At 40.8% G+C, this 27,195-nt stretch overlaps 1 protein-coding gene across 2 annotated transcripts in view; it reads left to right on the top strand.

Moving 5' to 3' along the window:
* The window catches only part of arhgef10 (Rho guanine nucleotide exchange factor (GEF) 10), a 63,126-nt gene that overhangs the window by 29,157 nt on the left and 6,774 nt on the right, over positions 1-27,195 (top strand). For both annotated transcript variants that reach the window (XM_080041876.1, XM_080041875.1), the window contains 13 exons: positions 1,861-1,953; positions 2,488-2,658; positions 3,633-3,778; positions 4,415-4,599; positions 10,607-10,722; positions 11,931-12,058; positions 14,647-14,747; positions 15,100-15,221; positions 16,276-16,362; positions 17,221-17,447; positions 17,858-18,015; positions 21,298-21,440; positions 25,635-25,809. In XM_080041876.1, coding sequence (XP_079898002.1) covers positions 1,861-1,953; positions 2,488-2,658; positions 3,633-3,778; positions 4,415-4,599; positions 10,607-10,722; positions 11,931-12,058; positions 14,647-14,747; positions 15,100-15,221; positions 16,276-16,362; positions 17,221-17,447; positions 17,858-18,015; positions 21,298-21,440; positions 25,635-25,809 — 1,852 coding nt within the window. The remainder of the gene's footprint in view (positions 1-1,860; positions 1,954-2,487; positions 2,659-3,632; positions 3,779-4,414; positions 4,600-10,606; positions 10,723-11,930; positions 12,059-14,646; positions 14,748-15,099; positions 15,222-16,275; positions 16,363-17,220; positions 17,448-17,857; positions 18,016-21,297; positions 21,441-25,634; positions 25,810-27,195) is intronic.

Below are 27,195 nucleotides of genomic sequence, written 5' to 3'. Positions count from 1 at the left end.
ATAAGGCTAAAAATCACAACATTGCACTGTTTTTTGTGCTTAAAAAAAACGAAAAAACTAATTTGTTGGGTAGGCTATAGGCTATAACAGAAAATAAAGCCATTACTTTTGTGCTTCAAGTGAAACATTAAATATAATTTTTACATAAATAATAAAGTCCTTATAAACTTTTCAAGAAGCTGGACTAGAGTGAATATTGGACAGGCTTTATAGGTCCATGGCTTTTACCTGTGGGACAGCGCTTCACCTAACAGCTGGCTGCAACACCAACCTACAGTCTATTGTGCGACGGAGAGCTAGTTATCATTAGCATCAACGTTAGCCGACATCACGGCAACAGCTGAATAATGTAACACATTACACAAGTTACACTACATGAAAACAACGGGCTGTAGACGCTAGAGTTATAATTTCGTGTAGGAAACATTGTTGAGACTGGAATTTCGTACCACAGCGGCCGTTCCATAATACAGCACTCCCTTTAGCAATGGCTGAATATAAGACCTCCCTCTGCTGTGTATCTGCGGGAGCGAGTGGCATTAATAACTTAAAAACAGTAAACGTTTAACATGATTACGGGCGTTTAGATGCTTTAATCATATGCCGAATTTATAAACAGACCATATTATTAACAATAAATTAAGTTATGTACATGTCAGAGTTACGTACATGGATACATTCATAAGTAAACATTGAATAGACAGATTTGTGAAGGGGGTTTGGCGCTGAGTGTTACATTAGCGATCCTGCAGCCAGGTGGTGTGTGTCGTGGGCAAGTGATGGAGAGAGAGAGCGGCGGGTGTGTGAGAGAAGCTTCGCTCCTGCAATAAAGGCTCCTCAAGTGTCAACAACGGCCCCCGGCTATTATTACCCGACCAGAGAACACACGGAAGGGGGTTCACCCTGACGGCGAATAGCCATCGGCCATGGAGGGAACCATCTCCCCTGAGCCGAACAGGAGGTGGAATAAGAGATTAACGGCGATATTTTTTTTATCGCCGATAAAAGTTTTGCGTTAACGCAGCACGTTAACGCCGATAACGGCCCACCACTAATATATATATATATATATATATATATATATATATATAATTAATCACAGAGCGCTTGACAGCCCTTATATATATATATATATATATATATATATATATATATATATATATATATATATATATATATATATATGATTATATATATATATATATATATATATATATATATATATATATATATATATATATATATATATATATATATATATATATATATATATATATATATATATATATATATATATATATATATATATAAGGGCTGTCAAGCGCTCTGTGATTAATTAATCTAAATTAATCGCATACTTTTATGACACTTTTATACCTGTTTATAAACAGCTGTATAGCCTGCTACAGTTTGTTTCTCTCTCTCTCTCTCTCTCTCTCTCTCTCTCTCTCTCTCTCTCTCTCTCTCTCTCTCGCTCTCCGTCTCTCGTAACTTCTGTCTCCACAACAGACAGCGCTGCACTGCCACATATGCCTATGCCGATTCATTCACCATCGTCGTACTCATAGGCAAAAATATTGACACACACATACACACACACACACACACACACACACACACACACACACACACACACAGATGGGGCAGGCGGCGGGAGACGAGACAGCTAGCAAACAAAATTGAGACGCACAGAGGAAGATTGATATATATATCAATCTATATATATATATATATATATATATATATATATATATATATACAACTCTGTACTTTGCTAGCATGCTTCTCTTAGTCCTGTTCCGAAATCACTTTTTATTTAAAAGCTATGCACTTCAGTACATTTCATCTTCTCACCAACAGCAACGTCAGGAGACCAGCAGTGACAGAATGACTCTGTACGGCCTGATGATGAAACCTATCCAGAGGTTCCCACAGTTCATTCTGCTCCTTCAGGTACAACCAATTCAGAATAACAGAGAACTGCAGTTTACAGGAGACTGTGTAGTAAACACATTCACCAGCAGAGGGAGTGCCATACACAAAAAAAACATGGAACTTTTTTTCTTTTTTTTTTTCCTTTTTGCCACCTCATAGGGAGGCAAGGGAAATGGTTTCCTCAGCCCTCTTTCATTCCAACCCAGGCTTATTTGCTTTTCCTGTGTCTCTTGCAGAAAACATTTGACACTATATGGGACATTGGTTACATAAACATGTATGACAGCAGTTTAAATGCTACAAATACCAAGGGATGTTAATCTGCATCCTCGCTATTATCATTTATCCATTTCTTTGTGGTATATTAATACCAAAAAATGTATGAGTGGAGAGAGCATGCTTCCATTAAATGGCAGTGGATGTGATTGTGTAGATTTAGTCAGAGTTGTATAATTGTAGTTTTTCTCATAACATTAATGAAAAAAAGGGCAAAGAGATTGGTCCTCAGTGTGCAATCAACTAATGTATGACCTCTGTGTGCATCCCCATCAGGACATGCTGAGGAACACACCAGTGGGTCATGCAGACCGTCTGCCCCTGCAGATGGCCCTGACTGAACTGGAGACGCTGGCAGAGAAGCTCAACGAAAAGAAGAGGGAAGCTGACCAGCGCTGCGAGATCCGTCACATTGCAAAGGCCATGAACGAACGCTACCTCAATAAGGTCTGCCCATTGCACAGTATAATGCCATAGCCTTCTGTGGGTCGTGTCTTGAATCATCATGTTTTTGTCCTCTTTTGCGATGTGCCTATTTTAATATGCAGTTGAAGTATGAAGAGTTGATGATGTACTCAGTGCTCAGTCAGTGTGCAAATGTTTGGCTCATGTTTTATTCTTTCGACATATGCTGTGGCATTTGTCTCTGTCACAGTGTGGGCGGCCATTAAGCCCTTGAGCTTCACATTTTCTCAAATCTCAAGTGTTCGCTTGACTCAATAGCATACTGCATGTGCACAAACAGCAGCTCTCCCCAAGTTGTAATTATTTGTCTTTATGTAGCCACCCACTCGTGTGTGTGTGTGTGTGTGTGTGTGTGTGTGTGTGTGTGTGTGTGTGTGTGTGTGTGTGTGTGTGTGTGTGTGTGTGTGTGTGTGTGTGTGTGTGTGTGTGTGTGTGTGTGTGTGTGTGTGTGTGTGTGTGTGTGTGTGTGTGTGTGTGTGTGTGTGTGTGTGTGTGTGTGTGTGTGTGTGTGTGTGTACAGGATACCCTTCCTGGGGCAGGGGGAGTTGTGTTCCCCATAGCCTTTAATTTCTCAGTCATTGTTGATAGCCTTATATTATATGCTGTGGCCCACAGCAGCTGGTTTCACAGTTGAGAGTAAGAGGAAACATGGGGGAAGGAAGAGCGTGATGACACTAAGCAAAGGTTGCCGGCCTGGCTGAATTTTGAGAATTAAATACTCTGGGAAAGCCTTGATTCCAAATTCCCCTTGACTTCACTATCAGATTTCATCAGCAGCAGTATGGGCTAAAATGTATCTGGATTTTTTACTTGTTAAAGCCATTAAGGTTAGCAGAATGTGGGGTCTCTCTGGCTACATTCTATTGTTAACTCAGTACTGAAACATGAACTTTTAAATCTAAGATGCAAACTCTGTTCACTTAGTATCACTCCGACTTGTCATCCCTGTCCCTTAGCTTCTGAGTAATGGCAGCCGCTACCTGATCCGCTCAGACGACATGGTGGAGACGGTCTACAACGAGCGCGGTGAAATCATCAAAACCAAGGAGCGACGCCTCTTCCTGCTCAATGATGTCCTCATGTGTGCCACGCCCAATATCCGGTAAGAGGGGCCGCAAAAACCAAAGACCTGTTCTAAATCTCTCCTTTTAATTTGCACCTTCTTCTGTCCTTGGGTGCAATGTCCTGTAATCATTTTGCCATTTTTTTATTTTTTTATTTTAGAAACTGATTGTTGTGTGTATATTGTTGCTCCGGACTTGTTTGTATAGTTTGCCTATTGCAAGGGAATGTTAAATTCAACTAGGATTTCCCTTCAGTACAACTAAACTGAAATGCAAGTCTCGAGAGCAGAGAAAGCTGGTAAGCATTGTACGTAAGAGGTGTCCTTGGGGTGACTTCTGACCGCACTATATAAGTCTCTGGGCTTGAACCCATGTATACTGCGGCTTGCTATTCAGCCAAGACTGATGGAGAGCCCCGTTCCTTGCTTTTCTCTTATCCTGTAATTGTAACATGTTGGTCACCAAATGCTACTTTTGGGAAACTGATTTTCTAAAAGAGTGACATTTGCTCCTTCAAAAATGGCTTCCTTGGGCCTCCTCCACTGACAATGATAGTATTTTTTTACCTTCTCCTACCTTCTCCTTGGCTTTTACTCCTCACACAGTGCGGAAGATTAACATATTCTCCACAAAAAAGTGTTATGAACCACTTTGTCTCTTTCTGCTCCGTCCAGATTTCAAGACGGCAGCGGGAGCGGCAGTGGCAATGCCCCACTGGACCAGAAGTACCTTCTGAAGTGGAGCGTGCCTTTGGGCTTTGTGGAAGCGCTAGAGTTTGGATCCAGTGAGGACATGGCCGACAACAGCCACTACCCAACACCCCACTCTGGGGAGAAGGTGGTCATCAACGCCAAGCCAAGTACGAACCGCTGTGTCACATTCCCGTTATTTTAAAATGAGTCTACCTCTCTGAATGTTCTGCTGATTTTTCTCCAAAAACTGGAGAAAAGGGTTTTGTAGGAAAGGTACAAGAGGGTTCAGTTAGCTTAATTGTCAGAAAATGCTAAGTAGTTGAGGTTTGATCACTGTATAGGTCATGGAAATATGAGTCTCTGAAATAGGAGCCAACACATGACTAGTTGTTGCCTACTTTATAAATAAATAAATATTTGTTTCCTGCTGGTCATATAGAGCCTTTCAGTGTTTCCCCTAGAATATTTTTTAGGCCCGGTGGTAAGAGCTGATAAAGAGTATGCGCGCCACGTGCGTACCAAATTTCTAGAAGACATTGACCAAAACGAACCCCATTTGGGATGAGCCTCTTTTGACAGCCCGTTAAAAATGAGGGCATAGGGTTATACTTTCACATTCATCAGTACGTTTGTACATGTGGTGTTTCTCACAGGATTTAGATCAGGATAGATCCTGCTGGGTGAGAATGGACCTTCTAGGGGGGTCTGGGGGCATCCCCCTGCAGAAGAAACCTTATCCTTTTAAAGTTAAATACATCAATCTGGTGCACTTTGAGAGGCGAAATTCTGTGCTCTGTAAACAACTGTCATATGTCCTGCCTATAACTATTTTCTGTAATAATTTGGAGATACAAGCCACGTAATCTATTGAAGAAAAACACGTGGATTTCAATGAAAAAAAACAATAAACACTAAGATCTAATATAGACAAGTCCTGTCTAGTACTCATTTCTGGAATAATCTGAATCACCTCACCTTGAAGCTAGCCTACTGAAACATTGTTTTAATTTATTTTTCATGCAAATAGCCTTGTTGAAAATTAATTAATTAACATAGGCTACACATCATGATTAGCCTATCAACATGTGTGCTTCTTAAGGCAACTTCCCTATTCCGACCATTATATTTCATCTAGCCTATTTCTCAATTTAAAACATAAAAATAAAGTAGGCCTAGCATTGAAAATACAAAAAAATAAAGCTTGTAGGCTATGGCCTGCTGTTTTCAAGATAACTTAACAGTTAAAACAATAAATAAATTAATATGTCTCCTGAAAACAAATTAATGCTTTTCTGAGAAAAATGCCAAAGGCAGTAGCAGTGAGGCACTTCTGTAAACTTACTGAAACGAGTGCATGCCGTTTTTTCAGCGCTGTCTCTGCTGTTGATAAAGATTGGTTGTGTTGCCACGGCGACGTAGCGATTTTAACTTTCTAAATTTTGCTCAGCACTTTTTCTTGTTCAACGTCCCTGTTACTGAGTCCTTAATATCTCCACAGAGCAGGCGCTGGTTTTATTTTCGCCATTAGTTCAACGTTTGCTTGCTAGTCATGCTCCTGCTCATTGGCTTCCGTGTCTAACAAGTGTGCACCGAATGCACACGCGCATCGCGCCGCGCGCAGAACACATACACACACGCAGACACACAGATCAGCTGATGGGATGATCAAACGAGAGGTTGTAAAGACAGGCGCACACGAGGGGTAGACCGACAGTGCCGCGCAGACGCTCGCAAATGATTATTACGGAATCAATTAATTTTTTTATTTTTATTTTTTTAAAGTCAGGCTGCTGTTGGCCTGGCGGGGGGTCCCGTTGGCCTGGCGGGCCCGCCAGGCCTGTATAATGGTAGGGGAAACACTGCCTTTCTATAATGGTGTCAGCCCTGGCCTGCACAGACCATCCAGCACCCAGTATGCATTTTTTTCCCTTTCTGAAATGGTCTAATGGCTGCTAAATGCGATGATTTCAGCGTTTCCACTGGGTTCTCCTCTGTCACAGACAGCTGCTCGACCACTTTAAAATGACCAGATCAAGAGGCGTAACGGGGGTGTGTGTTTTTGTGGTCGCAGCACTGCAGTTTTTATTCTAGGATGTGTGTGTGTGTGTGTGTGTGTGTGTGTGTGTGTGTGTGTGTGTGTGTGTGTGTGTGTGTGTGTGTGTGTGTGTGTGTGTGTGTGTGTGTGTGTGTGTGTGTGTGTGTGTGTGTGTGTGTGTGTGTGTGTGTGTGTGTGTGTGTGTGTGTGTGTGTGTGTGTGTGTGTGTGTGTGTACATATATTGACATGCATTCCCTCTGTGCGTAGTTTGATAGCGTTTTATGCCTGGTGCGTCAATGGATGTTTGCAATTCAAGCTGGGGTCAAAGGCAAAGGATAGTGGGTTGGAATAGGCACCATTGAAATACACACTGCACTATAGCTTTCTCTCTATTCGCTCCATTCCAATGTTAGCAATACACTTGCATAATATGCAGTCTTTTAAAGCCAGGTGTAACAGTGGTGTTACAGTTGTGTTAGTGTCCCTGCTGTGTGAGGTTTTTATGCAGGATGACAGCATGTGCAGTGGAGTGTATACATGTACTCTTCCTCATCTTCCTATGCTGAAAATATCAACAAGTGAGTTTCCACACGTTCCCCCTCTACCACGTCTTATACTATTTCACCTCTTTATCACTGGCCTTTTAGCACCTCTTAAGCCACATTCGGTTCTTCTCCATAGCACCCACCTCCTGCCAGGCCACCTGTCCCACTGTGATACTTAACAAGACTATATGAACAGCGCTTACATGAGTGTATGTAACAGATGGCACAGACAGACCTGAGTAACATCTGGCGTTTTTTTTTTTTTTTTTATATATCTGCTACTGCCAGACATCTTCACAGCCTCATTTCAACCCAATGTGGTGGTGATTAAAGTGTGTGTGCACTCTCTTCTCCTTAAAGGCCTGAGAAAGGATATATTTTTCAGTGTATTGTTTTGTTCTAACAAACAGCAGTTCATTGAATTGGAAGTGGAAGTTGATTATGAGATTATATGATTTGAATACGGCGCTATAAAAAGTGTCTGTTGATTCCCTTGACAGGAATGAAATTCTATATTGGTCTACAATAGCCTTTCTGACCTTCACTCAGTTTCCCCACTCTGTTTTACTTATTCCCTTTGAAACATCAGCTCTGTGTGTGTCTTTTGGTAAACGTGGGTGTGCATACGAATGCCTTCATTGTCCAGGAACTTTTACCAAGTGGAAACGATTGTTCCTCAGTCCGCTGTGTCCAGCCAAAAGCAGCTCGGTGACCAGCATGATGTCACCTCTCTGCCTAGTGAATCTCTTCTCTATGCTGTATAACCCAGACTGGTAACACTCCTACTGCTTTAAGTCAGTATGTCAGTTGTCAATATACTATTTGTTTGTAGGAGGTGTGTAATTGCTGGGGATTCCTATAATGCTACAGGCTTGTTTATGTTAGAAGAAAAAACTTGTGGCATTTGGCCTTTCAGAAAGTCGTGTTTTTCTGCGGGAATAGTACATTTAGCGATAGTTGGTTTCTATACTTCCTTACTCTTTATCATTTTGCATATTATTATTATTATTATTATTATTATTATTATTATTATTATTATTATTATTATTATTATCTGTAACATTTAATACAGATAATATGCAAAAACAAAGCACTCTGGATTTAGTTGATATAATTTCAGCTAATTCTATTTAAGGAGGAAATATACTGCAACAGCCACATCATACAAAGATCACTGGGCTTGTTATGAGCAGACAGTGTAACAAAGAATTGAGATTCAAACGACATGCCTGTTTGATTTAAACTCAAATCAAGTAGGATATTGCAACATTCGTAGTTCAATTACCTTTCTGTTTTAAACAATGCCAAAATGAAGTAATATTAAGTAGTGTATTGACGTCACAGTGAGTCCATCATATATTACTGGCTGATGAAATGTGTAGTTGCACGTGCTTTTCGCAAGACCCACCGTAGAGCAAGCACGAAAGGTTTTATTCAGCATTTCTGTCCTGACCTGAATTCAACCCCCTGTGTCTCAGCGTTTGCCGAGGCAGATGAGATGAGCCATGAAAATTGCATACAGCGCTATTAGAGAAGGAAGACATGGGAAATGAATAAAAACACTTTACTGTAATAGAACTGCAAACTCTTCTCTGAATCATTTCTTATGTAATATTATACGCACTTTAAAAATGAAGTCAGCAATTCTGGAGAACGCTTGCTGTCAAAATCACTTTTTGTTTAAAATCAGTGAATATCTTTTTCCTCACGATCCACTACCTGTCTGTACTGTGTGTGTGTGTGTGTGTGTGTGTGTGTGTGTGTGTGTGTGTGCTGAAAATAAATCTGGTGTTGTTAATACACACACCCTAGGCTCTAAAAAACTGAAATTGCAAACAAAGGGTATGTAAACAAAGGGGGCCCACCATATCTAGCAACATGCCCATTTACAGAGCCTAGGCTGTTTTTTTTTTCAGCGCACACAAAGTATGGAAAGGCAGCGGATCTTGAGGAGATATTCCCAGATATTCACAGAAGGTGATTTTGACAACAAGCGTTCTCCGGCGTTGCAGACTCCTCCTTTTTAATTAAGTAAACATAACATTACTGTATGGTGGCTGGTATTTAATCCAGTGACATGGATTCAATACAATTAAAGGTCACAGACTTTGAAAACTACAAAGAAATCTAAAACCAACATACAGGACTGTTAGTAGGCCTGCTGTGTTCAGTGTGTTCCTTTGTGTGTTTGGGTGCTCAAGCATGTGTAGGGATGACAAAGACTGTATCCGTCTCTGAGCAGCGTCTTGTGTAGAAACTCAAGGGGAGACATTTTTTCAGACTTATTCTCCCATAGACCACCTACAAACGCGATATTTGGTGGTGCACAAGTAGAGGGGAAAAAAAGTTCCCCCTGAATGCCCGGTCAGCGAGACCTTCAGGAGGGGACTGCCCTGGACTGCACTGGGTTGCCATGGAGTCGGAGCACCAGGCAGACTCTGTGACTATTGTATAAGAAAACTGAGGAGGAGGAGGAGGAGGAGGAGAGGGAAAGAGAGAAGAGAAAGTAGAATGGCAGAGGCAAGCGAATCATTTTCGTGCCAAAGACTCTGATGCCGTTTAACTCTTTGTTCACAGATACACAAACTATTTTTTTTTTTGTTGAAAGAGTGCTGTAATTGTTCATCGAGCCATCTGATCAAATGACCTGGATAACTTTTCTGTTGACCATTTTGGCCAAATGACAGGCAGTCCCCCTGTGCTCTCTGCAAGCTACTCTTCCCAATTTGTGTGTGTGTGTGTGTGTGTGTGTGTGTGTGTGTGTGTGTGTGTGTGTGTGTGTGTGTGTGTGTGTGTGTGTGTGTGTGTGTGTGTGTGTGTGTGTGTGTGTGTGTGTGTGTGTGTGTGTGTGTGTGTGTGTGTGTGTGTGTGTGTGTGTGTGTGTGTGTGTGTGTGTGTGTGTGTGTGTGTGTGTGTGTGTGTGCGTGGGAAAGGCCTGCCAGACCTTTGAGCTATGCGATTGTGTACACACAAAGCACAAGTTGTTTCCCTTTTGATACAGAACAATAACTCACAAACCACTCTCATCAACTCTTATGGGTTTATTAGGTTTGATATTTTGAGCACAAGTGGAAAAACTGAGACACAAACACCATAGCTTTGCAGCATACATATTGTAGGCAGCCTGCACAATATGTGTGTGTGAAAGCTAACTTGCTAAGCTAACTAGATCGATCGAGCACACTGTAAAGAATCACTGCTGCGTTTGCAGAGCTGTCACCGCTCCCAGTGGTAAACTGATTAATTGGCCTTTATTGATCTTTGTCTCGTTTGGCTTGATCAATTAATTAACTGCTTCTAACATCAATCAAGCCTCACTCATCTCTGCTTGTGTATCCAACTTTCTATTAGGGGGCTGCTGAAGTCAGAAATCAGCTCCTCACACAAGGATGAAACTTTTTATATTTGATGGTCATCATAGTAGGTGCTCTGAAATAAGGTTTAAGACACACCTTTTTTTAATAAGATATAATCTCAGTTTTTAAATTTTTTAACAATCCACTGCGAGTTATGTTGTGTTTAGTTTTTTTCTAAATATACTCAAATGTTGCTGTTTTTAACATTATTTTTGTTGTGTGTGTTTCTCTGTGTAGACAAGCTGTACATGGGCCCCGGTCAGTTGTACCAAGATCTGCAGAACCTCATCCATGACCTCAGTCTGGTCAACCAGATCTCCAGCATGATCAGCAGCCTCAAAGGCAACTACCAGGTACTGTATGACTCCAATAAACACATGCACCGAGTTAGAGACAAATGAACTGTTGAGCATTTAGGGAAGTTTGATAAAACTTGTTTGAAAATAAAATGTCATTATAAAAGAATCTAATACAATCTAATGAATAAATGAGTACTTGTATTTTTATGGTATGTTTACTTACCATATGAACTATTGGTAGAGTTATACTGTCTATTCATAGTCTTGGAAGCTTGACAAAAGTTGACGGAGACAAATGTTCCTCCAATGTACCTTTTTTAAAATCACATTCATCATGTTTCCTCTGAGATGTCCATAAGGGCTGGTCTGTTAAGTGGGCATATAATGTGCAAGCTGTGGAATGTGCCAGCGTGGGTGATTTGAGACTCTTAAGTCTTGATTTGCACCCCTTCAAGCATGTCATATCATAAGGCCACACACAGAAACACACACACACACACACTCACACAAGCCAGTCTGTGCTGTTGAGATGGAGGTTTGGTTTGCAGAGGACAGCACAGCATGAGTGTGTGAGGCTGTGTTTGTGCTGCGGTGCTGGGTCTGTCAGGAGCAGACTGGGAGGCAAAGGAACAGAGGAGCTCTCAGAGAGACATGTGTCCTAGAGGTGGAGGGAGGGATGGAGAGATGATGGGGAAAGGAAGGAAAGAAACCTGGCTAAGATTTCTTTATAATAATAAGAAGTATGTTGAAAGGTCAGATATCCTTGTCAAGTTAGAAATGACACATTAAGAACAAATGTCTGTCTTCCGTCTGACTGACAAGTTATAAGTCAGTTTACATTAATTTTCCAGAAAAATCTATATACCAGTACATTTGCAATGTAATTATGATGTTCAGTTTGGCGAGAGACTAATACTGTAGTTGCTGTGATTACCCAATGCAATGGTATTTCACATTTTAGCTGTAGTTTGTGTTGATTATTCTACATAATTCAAGTAATTTAAATATACGGAGAATATTTTTATTAGAAGCAATGATACTAGAAACCACTTGCATCCAATAAAATGCAGTCTTAACTGAATCAAACTTAGAGGACTTTTGTTACCTTAAATTATGACAATGTCTCTAAATAATTGTGGTTGATTGATGTTTAAATGCTGTGAAGTATATAAAAAAACTTCCTAACCCCATCCCTATACTTCTTTTTCTCTCTCCTATTATTTTCTCAATTTCATGTCTCTCTTCGTTATTCTTGTAAACAGAATGTAAACCCCACGGTGGCCCACGACTGGGTATCGGGTCTCCAGAGGCTGATACTGAAGAAGGAGGAGGAGATCAGGGCGGCCGATCGCTGTAGGATCCAGCTCCAGCTACCTGGCAAACAAGACAAGTTTGTGTTTTCCATACATAGATACATACAGTACCTCTTTAGCTTTAATTGGCCTTTCATACAATCAGCAGCACATACAACACACCAGTCTCCACACCCCACCATTGTCATGTTATCTTAGGTTTTGGGAAAATGCCTTTTTAACCCTGCTGTCTCCCTTTGTCCCCTTATGGTTTAGGAGAGAGTATTTAGAGCACAGTTGGATATTTGGATAACGTTTCTCCACCAGCTCTAATCTGAGGCATGGATCTCAGGGGGAGGGGAGGGGGGGACGTGCATCAGTGTTTGCAACCAAAAGCATCCCAGTGCCACAGCTGTTGCTGAACGCAAATACTCTTTCCCACACATTGACATACACTTTTATGCCTCATTTCCACTGAGCAGCACAGTTCGGTTAGGCACGGTTCGGCAGGGCATGTTCACCCTAGATTCTGGTTTGCGCAAACACTGCGGTTTATCTCTCACCCAAAATTATTCTGTCGACCAATCAACGGACTGCAGTGTGTAGCTCCACCCTTTTGGGCCCCTTTGGGACAGCTTGGTACCCAAACGAAAGGGTCCATAAAAAAAACGTGTGGCTTGGCTCGCTTATTTTGGTACCCTTTCTAACTTTTTACAATGCAAACCCAAATAAACGGGTGCCGACCCGCACCGAACCGCACTGCTCAGTGGAAACAAGTCTTTGTAGTCTAGCTGCACTTGATCCCCAAAGGGTGCTCCTTGTTTTGGCCTTTTTCACATTTCTGTGGAACCATAGCTTTCTTTTGCTTCCCTATCTCGCCCTCCCTCTCCCTGACTGCATCGCTCATCCCCTCATATGCTCTTAGATAGTGAGATAATCCACAGTTATGTTTGGAAACACAGCTGTGCCTTTCTCATTCCGCCGCTGATCCCTCAATCCCAAAACACACAGAACACAACACTTCTCACCGTCAGGCAGTGACTGGAGAAACACATTTCAGATGAGGACATCACACACACACACACACACACACACACGTCTATGAGCTGCTGGTATAAGCTATAATTGACATTGACTTCTATCACGTTTCGCTCACAGTCTGTCTAGTCAATCAGCATGGAATAGGCACATTCGCGTTTCCCCTCGACTGGAATTCAAACCAGACAGAGTTCCTTTTATTTGAACCTATTGAGTATTTGACTGTAAAATATGCTAATCAGTGGACTGCCGTGTCTGCAATTTTCAACATTAACATGACTGCTTACAGAAATGCCCATCTAAATTCAGGCTGGCCCTATGGTTGTCCAAGTGCCGACAGATCTTGCAGCACATGAATTATTCAGTTCAGTTTAACAAGACTATGAACCAAACAGCGGAAATGCTTTAACAAGCCAAACACTTCCAACGATTTCTGTACTTATGAAAGTAAAGGACTCGCATTGCAATTGAGTACTTTTTTTTATGAAGCTCAATGTGATGACTTTTACATTGTAAACTTTCCACATCCTCTTGACTTGAACATTTTTGTTTCAGTATGCAGAACACCGGTTGAACTTGTTGCCCGATACGGATAGTGAGGAATTTTTCTTGTTTGTGATAAACAGAAATGATCAAAAACAGTGTTGTCCCCATTAGGGGTGTGCACGTGTACACGTGTAACCGTTTAGTAAATCATAACCGTTTAGGAAAAATCAATAAACGAAAACCGTTTAAAAAAAAAATCTTCAAATTTAAAATTTTCTTTTTTTCAAAGTTTTTAAATATGTTCTGGAGACACACATTTATTGATTTTACATCACTAGTAGGCCTAAACTAATTGGGGATGATAAAAGCTAGTCTGCCGAATCGGTCTGTCCCTCGGCGAGTGTGTGTCTGTGTGTGTGTGTGTATCGGCGCGCACACACACACACACACACACACACACACACACACACACACACACACACACACGGGGAGTCGCCGTGCCGGTGCTCGACTCACAGCCACGGAAGAGTGATGAAAGATAACCTAAAGATTACTCGGTTGACGTGAACTAAGCTCGTAAGTAGCCCAGACTTTATAACACCTGTTCAACCTGCATGAACGTGGACATGTAGAAAGCGATAGGCTATATTAATCAGGAAATGAATGAAGCGCGATAATGACGGCGCACATGTCAGGAGAACGTGTGTTTGTGTTTGTGCCATGGACCTATTATAAGAGGTGTGTGAATGAGCGTAGTTCATTTCAACTGTGTGTTTACAGACGAACGAACGCGTATGTGTGTGTGCGCGCGCCTACAGGACGGCGGGCGCGCGAAGACAATGATGTCACGGTTAACCGTGTACACGAAAAAAATTCCGTTGTGTACACGGTTAGACATTTTTGTAAACGTTCACACCCCTAGTCCCCATTCTGTGGTTGTAAAATATGACCTCCTCTTCAGTGTGTTGCCGTTTTGCCAAGTTTTCACATAGAGTTTTGAAAAAAAGGGTGCACTAAAAAAAGTTCATACATAATACTTTATGTACAAAAATGCATCAGTTATATGAATACTATTTGTAATAGTATTTCTGTACTCAGGCTTTTCAGTTTCATCTGGCTTTTCAGTCACGAGTAGTTTTGTTGTGTCCCCTATCTATTGCAGGTCTGGTAAACCCACTTACTTCAGTGCAGTGTTCAACACTCTCAGCCCAGCCATAAAACAGTCATGGATCAGTAACTTGCAGATGGCAAAGCTGGCTCTAGGTACGGTACACTGCCTGGCCGTACACCTTCACTGTCTCAGTTGCACGATTGTTTTTCCATTATATTTGTGTATGCATTCATTTGTACAATATGACAGTTCACTTTATTGGCTTAATGATTTATTTGTCTCTTCAATAAATGTTCCACAATTATCCAAATTACTACCGTAAAACATTATTTGCTAGCAGGATGTAAGATGAACTACATGTTAAGACCAAATCTAAATGAAAGATGCCTCAAAATATTTTGAATATTATTCATATTAAATGATGTATTATATGTATTTAATATATTTAATGGTCATTATAAGTATGTTGCTTATTTAAAACATGTTTTGTGTATTTTACATCAGAGGAGGACAACTTGCAGGGTTGGTTCTTTGCAGAGGATGATGGGAATCAGATGAAGAAGCAGAAACACCCTCTCTTGCTTCGACAAATGCCTGTGGTCATGTCAAAATTACTGGAGTTTAAGGTGAAATATTTTCCTTTTTTGTCGCATTTTTTAACTGATTGAAATGAGTGTGGTTCATGGCCGGTTAGCTCAGCTGGTTAGAGCGTGGTGCTAATAACGCCAAGGTCGCGGGTTCGATCCCCGTACTGGCCAGCTATCATATTGTGGTAAGGACATGGCTTGTTTAAAATAGATTTCAACTCAAAATGTTGACAAGATTAGGTGAAACATTTCACTTGGTTCTGTTCAGTGATCTCCTTCCTATGTTAAATGTTGATGAGATGGGAAGATGTCAATCATCACATACTAGTGATTTGAGGAAGCTGTCTAACTTGCTAAATCATTGTCCTGTTAAAAACTCTGGGATTATTTCGAACCTACATCTTTCAATTCATTCTTAATTCTCAAATCTGTCACCATGGCTGAAGGACCAACTTGCCTTTGTATCCCCCATAAAAAAGATTGATTGAATGTTTTTCACTAGGCCTAAAAAGGGCTTTGTGCCCTATCTTTGATGCAATAAATATATGTATTTCTTAACAAAATATAAGGTAAAGTGACATTTTCAGAGTTTAAGAATATTCTGGAGATAATCGAGATAAACCCTCAAGTAAACACTTCCTATATTTCTTCTGTGTACTAAGATGTTTATATTTATTTTTTTACCATCACGTTACTGTTTTGTGGAATGGGGTCAGATATCAGTCAACAGTGACTGACGGTGTGTGTCAAAAAATAGCCTAAGTATGTTCACAGGGCCGGTTAGCTCAGCTGGTTAGAGCGTGGTGCTAATAACGCCAAGGTCGCGGGTTCGATCCCCGTACTGGCCATATGTTTTTGATTTATGAATCTTATATGCAATCACAGGTCGTAGTTTCTCTGAGTGAATTGTCTCGCCTTGGTTCATAGCATTAGCATGGTGGAATCTCACTTAGAGATCTTGACTGTTTTTATGACTAACTGGGCACTGTTAATGATTACTCTGTGAATTCCTACATGATAACTTGAGGCAAGTCATCCATCAAGGTTCTTTATCTCTCTTCACCCTCTCTTCTGTCTTCCTGATCTGTGGCAGGTGGAATGTGCTGTTCACAATCCAGAGCCCCATATCAACACAGAGAGCACAGCTGACACTCCCGTCGTTGGCCATGGCTGTGTCTGGGTGAGACATTTTTCCCACATCATTAAAAAAAAAAAAAAAGAAGCACTGTGTTAGCATGCATTCCACTTACACAAAATAACAGCTTATTCCAAGGTTTATATAGTGGCTACCTACAATAATAGTGGCTTCATCCACCCAGAGTTGAATATTTTAGTTTTATAGGAACATATTTATGGACTATGATATCTGAGACTTGGATTAGAGGATTTAGATAAGTGTGTTGATTGGTTCTAGCAAGTGTTTATTGGAGAAAGGTCTCACGGCTTTCTTATTTTCAGCAGCTAAAACTATTTAATCTTCACCACTCTTCTGTCAGTGAGTCTGTCTCTTAGTTTTGGCTAAGAGTAGAGTGTTAGCAGAACAGATGGTATGTTTTTTCTACGTTTATTTGTTAAAATGTCTTATAAGAAAGACAATCAGGGTGTGAAAATTATTGCTCCAGTACTTTGATTTTTTCTCAAAATAAACCTTGGTAATTGCTGCTAATGCAGTACTTTTTACCATAAGGGAAAACCTTGGGTCTGTTAAAGATATAAACATCACTTTAGCTGGTTATTTTCATTGGTGAGGTAATACATAAACTGTTGCTGAAAGATGTTAACCTGAAATATGAACATTTGAGGTATAAGTATTTGGTCTCATGAGATTTTGAAATTGGCCTATATATTATTTTTTACACTATTAGACACAAATTTGATATGACCTTAAATAATTAAACATTGCACTGTTTGCTTTAAAAAAAAATTCTACTGTGATGTTAAGGCATTAATATATACAGTATATATATATAGTATATAAGTAGTTAACATATTTAAATAAACAATCCCTAAAACAAAAGGTCTCTGTATCTTTGTGCAGGTTGCAAGTTGTACCAACCAGATGGGCCAAATATCCATAGTGGCCATGCAGAACTCCAGCCCTAAGGTGACCGAGTGTTTCAACGTGGAGTCCCGTATCCTCTGCATGGCCTACGTCCCTGCAGAGCAAGCCGAGGAGAATGGCGAAAAGGTCCCCGAAAATAACCACGTCCCCACAGCGAAGGCCAGCGACACCCCCAGTGTCTGTCTGGGTATGGAGGAGGGCAGGTACAGAATACATTGTCCTTCATATCTTAAAAAAACATCTACAAATGACAGTAAATGTTTTGAAACTTTTAAAGACAACTTGAAAATGGTTTGAAGTTCTTCTTGCACTATTTTCCTCAGGCGGGAGAGGAAACAACAGACATCATACATTTTACCTACAAAAAAAGTTGACTATCATGTCATTGAATTTGCAATATAGAGGTTTTAGATACTTAAATGTCAAACTTTCAGATATAATTCAGTGTCAAATGATGCACACTTATACGACAACTCTGTTAAATGTCCCAAAAAACACTACAAAATAATGTCCAAAGGCAATAATCTCTTTAACCGTTTTTACTCCAAACAAAATGGTATTGGTAACACTCTGTAAAGTTTGGTTTTAATTTAATCTTGTCCTTTTTTTTTAGCATTATTGTGTATAAGAGCAGCCAGCGGTCCAAGAAAGTGCGTCTGCAGCATTTCTTCACCACCGACAAGTCCACCGTGACCAGCCTGGTCTATAAGAAACACTGTCTGTACACCGGCCTGGTCAGCGGCTCTGTGGCAATCTACTCCAGATCACAAGGTGTGTGTTTTACGAGGGGAGCAAGTTTGTGTCTCTCCTCTGTTACACTCTCAGACTTCAGCCTTTGTAATGTTTGTTGATACTGTTAAATGGCTATAATTAGAGCTATTACCAGTTTAAATCACTGTTATTGCGTGAAACAGATGCATTCATGGAGTAAGTTTGACTTTGTTTTAAAACTGTGTGGGCTGACGGTGTTTCTGCAGTAGCCCTCTGCATTTTGGAACCTTAACCCATAATTGTCCATGGAAATGAATGAGACCCCTGTTTATGACTTGGTAAGTTGGTTCTTAAATTGATCAACTTTTTACACTCTGACATAATTTACCACCAGCAACTTGCACCATATCTGATGAATGTTTAAAGTTTAGGCAGAAATTTGAATGTGTTCCCATCCTCTAGAGTTTGGTGCTAATTTGACAAATAGGAATTTGTCGACACTGACAGAAAGGGGGTTATTCTGGGTAGGCCGCATACAGACATGTTGTTCCAACGGCTGTTTTCTTTCTCTTAGTCCTCAGGTTGCCGTGAGTGTAGAAGTCAGACGCTGGCTGTGCAGCTCGGGGGTCAGGGGTCTCCTCTGCTCTGTGTTGAGGTTCTGTTTCCGTTTGCTCGGTTGTCTGGGAGAAGCCAATCTGTAAGCCGTGACCTATTTAAGGTCTTTCCCCTCCCAGGCGAACGCGCTGACACATGAGAGGAAAAGGATCTAGGCTACGCTCTTCCCACAGTCTTTCACATTCTGCGTTTTGTTCCTTCTCTTAGTGGCGCAAACAGAGGGTCCCTGAGCTTTTTCCTTCTCTCTCTGTCTTTGTCTGCTCTTTCTCTGTTTCACTAATGTAGGTAAAGATACGTACGTATTTCAGAACATGAGGAAACAGATTCCTTGTAATTCTTGGCTGTCAAATGTAAGTGTTGGCATGGCTATCCTGTGATGACACCATTGCACATTTTATGAAACTCAGTCACACATTTTCATTCCTCTCCATGCCCTACTATGACCCAAATTAGATTTTCCGACATCTCCAACTAAGATCCTTTTTTAAGTGTAGCTTTGTTGTTCGGGTGAGTCTGTCATTTTGGCTGGTGTGTGTGTGCTAGGGATGGAAACGGACACAGAAATAATATGGTTGATGGCCTGAGGACACAGGAGGGGAAATACTGTCCGTGCATTCCTCTCTTTAGCTACAGTTCTCTTTGGAAGAAACTTTTTATGTATGCAACCGTTCAGGAATGTTTTCTTAAGCTCGTCATTGCTCCTTGTTTTGATGCACATGTCACCTCTCTCTCTCCCCCCTTGATCCTCCGCAAACCCATTTTTGGAGAGTATGCCAGATTCTGCTGTCATTGTAACTGACTGTTTTTCTTTATTCATTCATCATCACTGGTGTGTGAAATGAAACCCAGAAAGATATCCTGCCCCTAGATCCTGACCATTTCTTCCCATCAACGGCACTGTCACTGTCACTGTGACTGGAACACAATGCCTGAAAATGAAATGATGACTCAGCTCCGCATAATTTGGGTAGGGGGGGGGGGGGGAGCGGTCCCTGCATCCCTGTTGTAATGCTGCTCGGGTACTTTGTCACAGTAAAAAAAGCTCTGCCTGTACCCCATTAGCATTTAAAGTAGCCCCACGGTTTACATTGCAGAGAAGAAAGTGTGCAGAACTAGGAGAAATTATCGGCTTATATTCCTTGATGTTAAACTGTCAGCTGATCAAAGGGGAACCCCTCGGTGTGAATAGTGATGAGACATCAAAAATACAAGTGCCCTGTCTTTAAAGCCACCATTCTGCAATGGTAATGCTATCCTGCTGTAGATGCAGTGTGTCTGAGGCCGGCCAGTCAGCCTCATTCTGCCAATGCTTGCTTATTTCCTCTGTGACTGAGTGTGTGAGAGATGGAGAAAGAGGGAGGCAATGATTCTGCAAAGGTCACACGTCATGGCCAAGCAGTCTGAAGATAAACTCTATGCTCCTCTATTCTGTCATTCTGCATCATATACTAGTGTTGTGCATTATTTGTTGTGTGTCGCAGCATTGCCAAATAATAAGAAAAGAAAAGATTGGCTTGTTGAGTCAGTGTTCACTGTTTGTGTGCTATTGTTGCGCACACACACACACTGATGAGAAGAGTGTTGCAACTGTCTGACACTGACATGAAGGACTGCCTCAGTTTCAGAAGGCAGAGATGTGGGCACTGCAGACTTACATAAGACTGGAAGTTGGCACTCATTGACTTTTTTTTCTCCTTTTCCTCCACTGCTCCTTTCCTTTTTAAATTTTCTCTCTTTTTTCTCTCTCATGTGCATTCACCTAGAGAGTATGATTATTAAAACAATATACACAGGGCATTGCTGGAATGCTAATCCCACCTAGCACCTTTAGTGGGAGATTATTCTAACTTCCCCAGTCATTACTGTACCTCTGAAAGAACATCTCTCCCTACGTGGCACCTCTGCCTTCAATAGCTGCCTTTGTGCCTTCTCTTAACAAACACTATTGGCGAGGCCTCATTCACTTCCTGGCCTAGATTAGCTCCGGGAATGTGGTATCTGGAGGAAATTAAGTTTGTATTCAACATGGGGCCCTTCTGGCTAAAAGCACATTTCAGTAAAAAAGAGAGTTGGTACTGATGCACGTTCACAGTTTTGATAAAAATGGCTTTTTATCTATGCAATAAACCTTTTATTTCCTCTAATTTAATTCCGACAATGATTGGAATCCAGACCAGTGAATATAATGTTTGCAGAAAAGTAATGTGTTGATTTTTCTAAAAGACACTGCATGGGGTGTTTTGGTTGAGCAGAGCTGGCACCGTGTGTACCCGGGCACATGAAGAACAGGGTCTGTAGGAGGTGGTTGTGTGGGATAGAGCTCAGCTCTGACTAATGCCTGGCAGTCCATCTATATTCATAGTGAAGGCTGTGAAAACCATCAATGGCCACTCCGCCAGCATTAGCGGTGTCATAAACGCAGATGACCTTTTCAGACGACATTTATAAAGATGGATTGGCTATTACTGCGTTTTCCACATGAAGTATAAACTGTTCCTCTTTAACTAGTTCATGAAAAATGGCTGGAGGTTTCAAAAGAGAGTGCATTAATACTAATGGAGGAGATTGTTGTGTTTGTAGTTTGTGTTTCAATGCAACTTTATTCGATTTCAGACTCTTACCAAAAATGTATTTGTTTTCTGTGTTTGCAAATAAACTATTCTGTGGTATTCTGTGAAATGCATTTTTATAAAATACTGTGTTTTGTTTTTTGTTTTTTTGCAACAGACGGTTTGTGGAGCCACGAAAATCCGACGGTGCTGAAGCTTGGAGTCCTTCCAGTCAAGGCCATGATAGCTGTGGAGGAGCACCTTTGGGCTTCATCGGGTGGGCAGGTCTTCATCATCAGCACCCACACACACTGTGTGGAGGTACGTAACCCAGCTGTGATACTGTTAGGGCTAATGTTAATGTATGTACAATGCCCCCATCAAAAACCAGGGGCCGGTTTCCCGATAACGTCATCTCTTAGCGAGCTACGAAGACTCCTACGTTATGACTTACCAAAGTTGTTTACCTCTGTAGTCGTGGTTCCCGAACGGTCTCTTAGGAGAAACACTCCATACGTCGTACGTACACTGCTGAAATCGATTGCTCAGAGTTCGATTTTCCATTTCCTGCTTATTTCATGCGAAGCTGCATGACAAGTCTTTGCGAATAAAAGATTACTAGAAATCCTTCTAAGCCGAAACATTTATTGAACACCTCTTGCTTTATAATCTAAGTATCTTTAAGAACAATAATCACGTTTCGTGGTGGGTCAGTAAGGAAACTGAAAGTAGAATATCGCCAATGGCCTTTATCAATAAAAACAGACGGCCCAAACAGCGTCCAAATGAGCTAAAATCCTAAATACAATAAACAGTAACATGGCACACTTATTTTAAGGTAAGCTTTAATTGATTATTCATTAATTTTTTCACACGTTTACATGTTTTGAGGCGGAGAATCCGACGCACACTGCGGAGCTGTCAGTTGAGCCGGCTCAGCTGACAGCTCCGCAGTGTGTGGAACACAGTGCGATGGTTCTAGTGTTAACCTTGGTCGAACGTATTACCATAGCCTATAGGCCTACTGATTTAAAAAAGGTAGCCTAGGCTATAGAAAAATATAGAAACAGCGGAGGAGATTAAGATTGTTTCCAGCAATTATTTTCTTCATGAATGACTTGTGGCAGTTCCATGCGCAACAGGGATGTCACTCGTGTCCGTTTTACGCATGGTGCTTACGGAAGGAAATGTGGGGGTCTGTAGTAGCCAAGCCTATCTCTGGCGATGCCACAGCGATCGCAGGGACTTCACTTGTCATTAAACTTATACATCTGACTGTATATCAAAGGGACACAGCGATGACTGTATTAAATATCAAACTGATAAAAACGATCCGACTGTAGGCTGTAGTGTATCACGTATAAAGTAGCCTATTTTCATATTGACGGACATCGCATCCAATCAGTTAATGCTGATTGTCAAGTCAGTTAGATGACTATGTAGGCTAGGCCTACTTATAGTTTGAACACTTTGTGAATCAGAGTGAATGGTATTCTGCTAAAATATATAGCTTACTTTAAATGTGAAATGTACGCTTTATACAGTTATCGTTTTTAACAGTTTGTTATTTAATACAGTCATCGCTGTGTCCGTTTGATATGAAATACAGTCAGATTTATTAGTTAAATGACACAAATGAGAGCTGAAACATCCCTACGGTAGAGCTAAGAAGGCTCTGCGGGCGCTCCAGACCAACCTTACCAACGTAGGACGTACGAAAGAGATTCGTAGCAAAGAACGTTTCGGGAAACAGGCGAAATGTTAAGTAGGAACTCTACGTAGGGGTTACGAATGACGTAGCGTTAAGAAGGCTCTACGAAGGCTTTGGGAAACCGGCCCCTGAGCAGTTTAGCAGATCATTCTGTGAGTGTGCAGTAAATATCCTGAATCATAGTTAATCATCCTCCTGTCTGTGGGAAATTATCTGTTTGTTAAGGGAGTGGCTCGGGCTAGTAAAATAACTAAGGACATAGTTTGGAGAGGCTTTTTGTGTACTTTAAGGTTAAGAAGAAGAATATGTTGTAGTGAGCAAAAGGGAGAGGGAGAGGGAGATGAGATTACAAAAGGGATACATCACCACAAAAGATCCAGGAGAGTCTAGAGTTTACCGGAAAATTGTGGTCATAGGTATTTTTCAGTGTGGAATTATTTATTGTTAGGGAGTTTTCCCCAAGATGCAACCAGTATAAACTTTGCTCAATAAAAGTATAAAGAACCTCTAGTTGATGAAAGTGCCTCATTCCCCTTCCCTTGGTCCCTTTTTCCATATCCGAAAATATGCGTGGTATTCCCTGTGTGTGTGTGTGTGTGTGTGTGTGTGTGTGTGTGTGTGTGTGTGTGTGTGTGTGTGTGTGTGTGTGTGTGTGTGTGTGTGTGTGTGTGTGTGTGTGTGTGTGTGTGTGTGTGTGTGTGTGTGTGTGTGTGTGTGTGTGAATGGAAGCACCTGCCATGGGTCCAGGAATAGTAACCTTCTTCTCCGACATGCACACACTCTTAATCTGGTTAGCCTCATTAAGCTCATTATGTTGGACCACCTGCCTGTCTTGCCCTCTCTCTATTCCTCACTGAGGAATAACAGTTAGGGTGGTGACTGAACATAAGTGAAAAACGAGAGAGATAGGATAGCTACGAAGAATTTGGATATTTCAAGAAGTATTTAATAGATGCTTAATCAAAAAAATACATTAAACATGAGTGGTTGTCATTTTTGGCAAACTCAAAGGCAGGACATTACATTTACATTTCATGCTTTTTTTTTCCACAACATTTTCTTACAACCCTCTACTGACACACTAGTGAACGGACTCTCCTTGGACAAATATATCTCCACCTACACGTAAAGCAATGTGTGGGGAGATTGTGTAACCAGTATTGGTGGAAAATACCAGGTTTTTGGTCTCTGTGCGCAGAGATTTCAAATGTAACCTCCGCACATATTTGAAACTTGTACTAATGAAAGAAAGGGACAATCAAGAGTTAAAAAAATAATGAATAAACATTTATTTCAATGAGGTTTTCTATACAAAATCGTTTTAAACATTAGTAAATACTACCTTCCATGTGCTTCCTTGTTTTGACTACACCTGACACTGTCTCACTTTGCTGTGAAATGTCAACCCTGAATAAACACATTCGGTTCATTTGGACCAAAAGAAACAATGACAACCCATCATTGTTTCATATTCCATGCTGTCTATTGTAGATTATTTTGATTCCATTTTTATAAGTAAGCATAATCACAGATTCCAGGCAGCCAACAATACACAGGCTTATGTAGTCTAAACACACTGAGACAGACTTTCAGTGGGTTAAATGGCATAACGTTTTTCTAGTTTTTCTGTACTTTACAGTCACATACAGCCCACACTTGGCAGTCAACAATGCCCTCTGTAGCCACTGTCATGTTTAGCCTGATTTTAAAATGTCACTACCAAATGCATTGCATGTAGTTTGTGCAAAATCCTTTAGCCTTTTAATTGCAGTGTCGTTTTCAGTCATTCAGTGTTGGATTTTGCATCTTAATACAATTAACAGAAATCAAAACGAAGTAAATTGTACAACCAGAAAACAACATGCTACAAAAGTAAACAGCCTAAGTTTGAACAACCCAGATTTATCAAGATGTAAAATGTCTACCTAAAGTCTCTACAACTTATCCAACATCTTGTCCTTGATGTCTTAAGGTTGAATAAACCATCACACAAACATTCCCTAAGCCTATGTACTGTACCTGCAATTATCATTTGAGATCACTGCTGTGGTCCTTACTCTTTTTTTTTGGGGTAGGAGATTTTGTCCTATTTATTTTGTGTCTATCATCATGTATACTCGCACATGAAAAGCTGCTATTTTATTTTAGTCTTAAAGATGCTGTAAGCGGAATGGTTCTTTTAGCTAACTTCCTGTCAGTTACTGCAGTTAGCAGTCCCCTCGCTCGTCCCTACGTCACCACATTAATGCACTGCGGTCTCCAAGCAGCAAGTTAGTCTAGCATCATCTCAGATCCATAAGTGTGATAAAACATGATAAAAACCATCAAAACAGACTTTGGGAAGGATTTTTACCTGCTCCGCCATTGTAGGCGCATAAACATTCACCCATGTGTCGCTCCGGCGTGAGACCAATGAGGGAGAGGGGTGTGGACGGGTGTCGGTTTGTAGCGTTCTCTCTTGTGATTGGTTAAAATTTCGGGATACTACATAAAGTTTAATTGCTTATTACATGCAGAGCAGCTGACTAAGAGATTGGCTTTATGAAACGCGCACATCATGTAAGTGATTGCTGTATGAATAAAGAGCGATTTAACACTTATATTACAATATAAATAAACCGCTTACTTCACCTTTAAGTACAACTGACAAAAAGTCCTTACAAGTTAGATTTCACTTGCTCATATTTTGACCACACTGACTCTCAATAAAGTGAAACGTCTCTTCTGCAATCTAGGACATCCTCCCTCCCTCAGGCTGTATGTATTATAAATGTGCAGTAGGTAAAGCCTTTGTCCACTTCCAGAGGCAGCTGGAGGCCCACCAGGAGGAGGGCATGGTAGTGTCCCACATGGTGGTGGCCGGGGTGGGGATCTGGATCGCCTTCAGCTCCGGTTCCACTCTGCGCCTTTTCCACACCGAGACCCTGGAGCACCTGCAGGACATTAACATCGCCACGCCTGTCCACAATACACTGCCTGGTAAGACTGCTAACTTTCATTTCAAGGACTGAGGGAAATATCAATCCAGTGTAGTTTCCAGTTGATGTGTTGTGGACATTTATTTCATTTCTTAATACAAGCATAAGACAAAGAATATATTTTTGAATCTTTAATGGTTCATTCTACACAGTAGCTAATACAAAAAAAAATACACTGTACTGTAGTATTCAGATGTTTTTTTCACCCTGTAGGATTCCTTGGTCTATAGTCAGTAATAGGGTTTCTGGGGTCTCACCACCTTTAACACAACATCCACTGCCCCTGTCAGTTCTCTCCGCCTGCCCTTCAGTATCAATCAGTCATCTGATCTATACACCTAGTTGAGTCTGAAACCCTTTGGAGAGTGTCAAATTGTGTGACAAAACATACATTTTCTGTTCTTTTGATATTTGATCCTGTCATCATCTAGACAAATATACTTATTCAAATACAGCTCTTCCTTCGTGGACTGTGATGCACCTCCCATGACCTCATGTTTTCAAAGTGCCGTCTTATTTTGGTGCCTGTGTCAGTAATTAGCTGACATCAGTGCAGGTGCTCATCCAGACAGCTTTTGTTATGGCAAGCTTGTCATTCAAAGGCTCCTTTAGTCTAAACAGTGAATGAGGAACCTCTCATTTTAGATCTATTCTCAGTCTTTGGCATAAAGAAAAATGTTTGACCTCGTCACGTCATCTTCAAGGAAACTTGAAACCAGCTGGAAAATCCAGCCCAAACTTTGAACACTTTTAAAAACAACAAATAACCTGACCAAACAAACATGAGTCATGACATCACAGGGAAATAAAGACATTTCCCACTGAGCTATTGTTGAGCTAGAAGAGTTCAGCCAAAAATATCATTCCTATGCTATCTGAAAGATTAATGGTGACAACGACCAGAAGCTTGTGTTGGAAATCGCTATTATGTAAATAAACCTATCCCTTAAATAGTAGATGTAACACTTTAACCACACACAAGCAACCTAAATCGATCACACTTTCAACACCAACAAGTAACCTCAATCAATCTCAATTTTAATCCCTGTAAAGGATTTATTTTACTGGGAGTTTTTTCTCAGACGAGCTAAGGGTGTAAGGGCAGGCTGTCATACTGTATGGAATGTAAAGCCCACTGAGGCAAATGTCTATTTGTGATATTGGGCTATACAAATAAAACTGATTTGATTTGATTTGATTTGATCGATCAGACTGTCATGCTAGCAAACAATATGAATTGTATTGTCATGACCTGTGCAAATAAAACCCAATCTACCTGCATTGCTCGCTGTTACTAGGGACACGTTCAAAAAAAAAATTATTTGTTATAAGGATCAACTGACCATTAAATATGTTGAAAAAACAGATTAAACATGGAAACACTGTG

This window comes from Ammodytes marinus (genome assembly GCF_949987685.1).
Source record: "Ammodytes marinus genome assembly, chromosome: 15".
Classification (NCBI taxonomy): Eukaryota; Metazoa; Chordata; class Actinopteri; order Uranoscopiformes; family Ammodytidae; genus Ammodytes; species Ammodytes marinus.
Note: the sequence above shows the minus strand (reverse complement) of the source record. Positions and strands in the feature narration are given on the sequence as shown.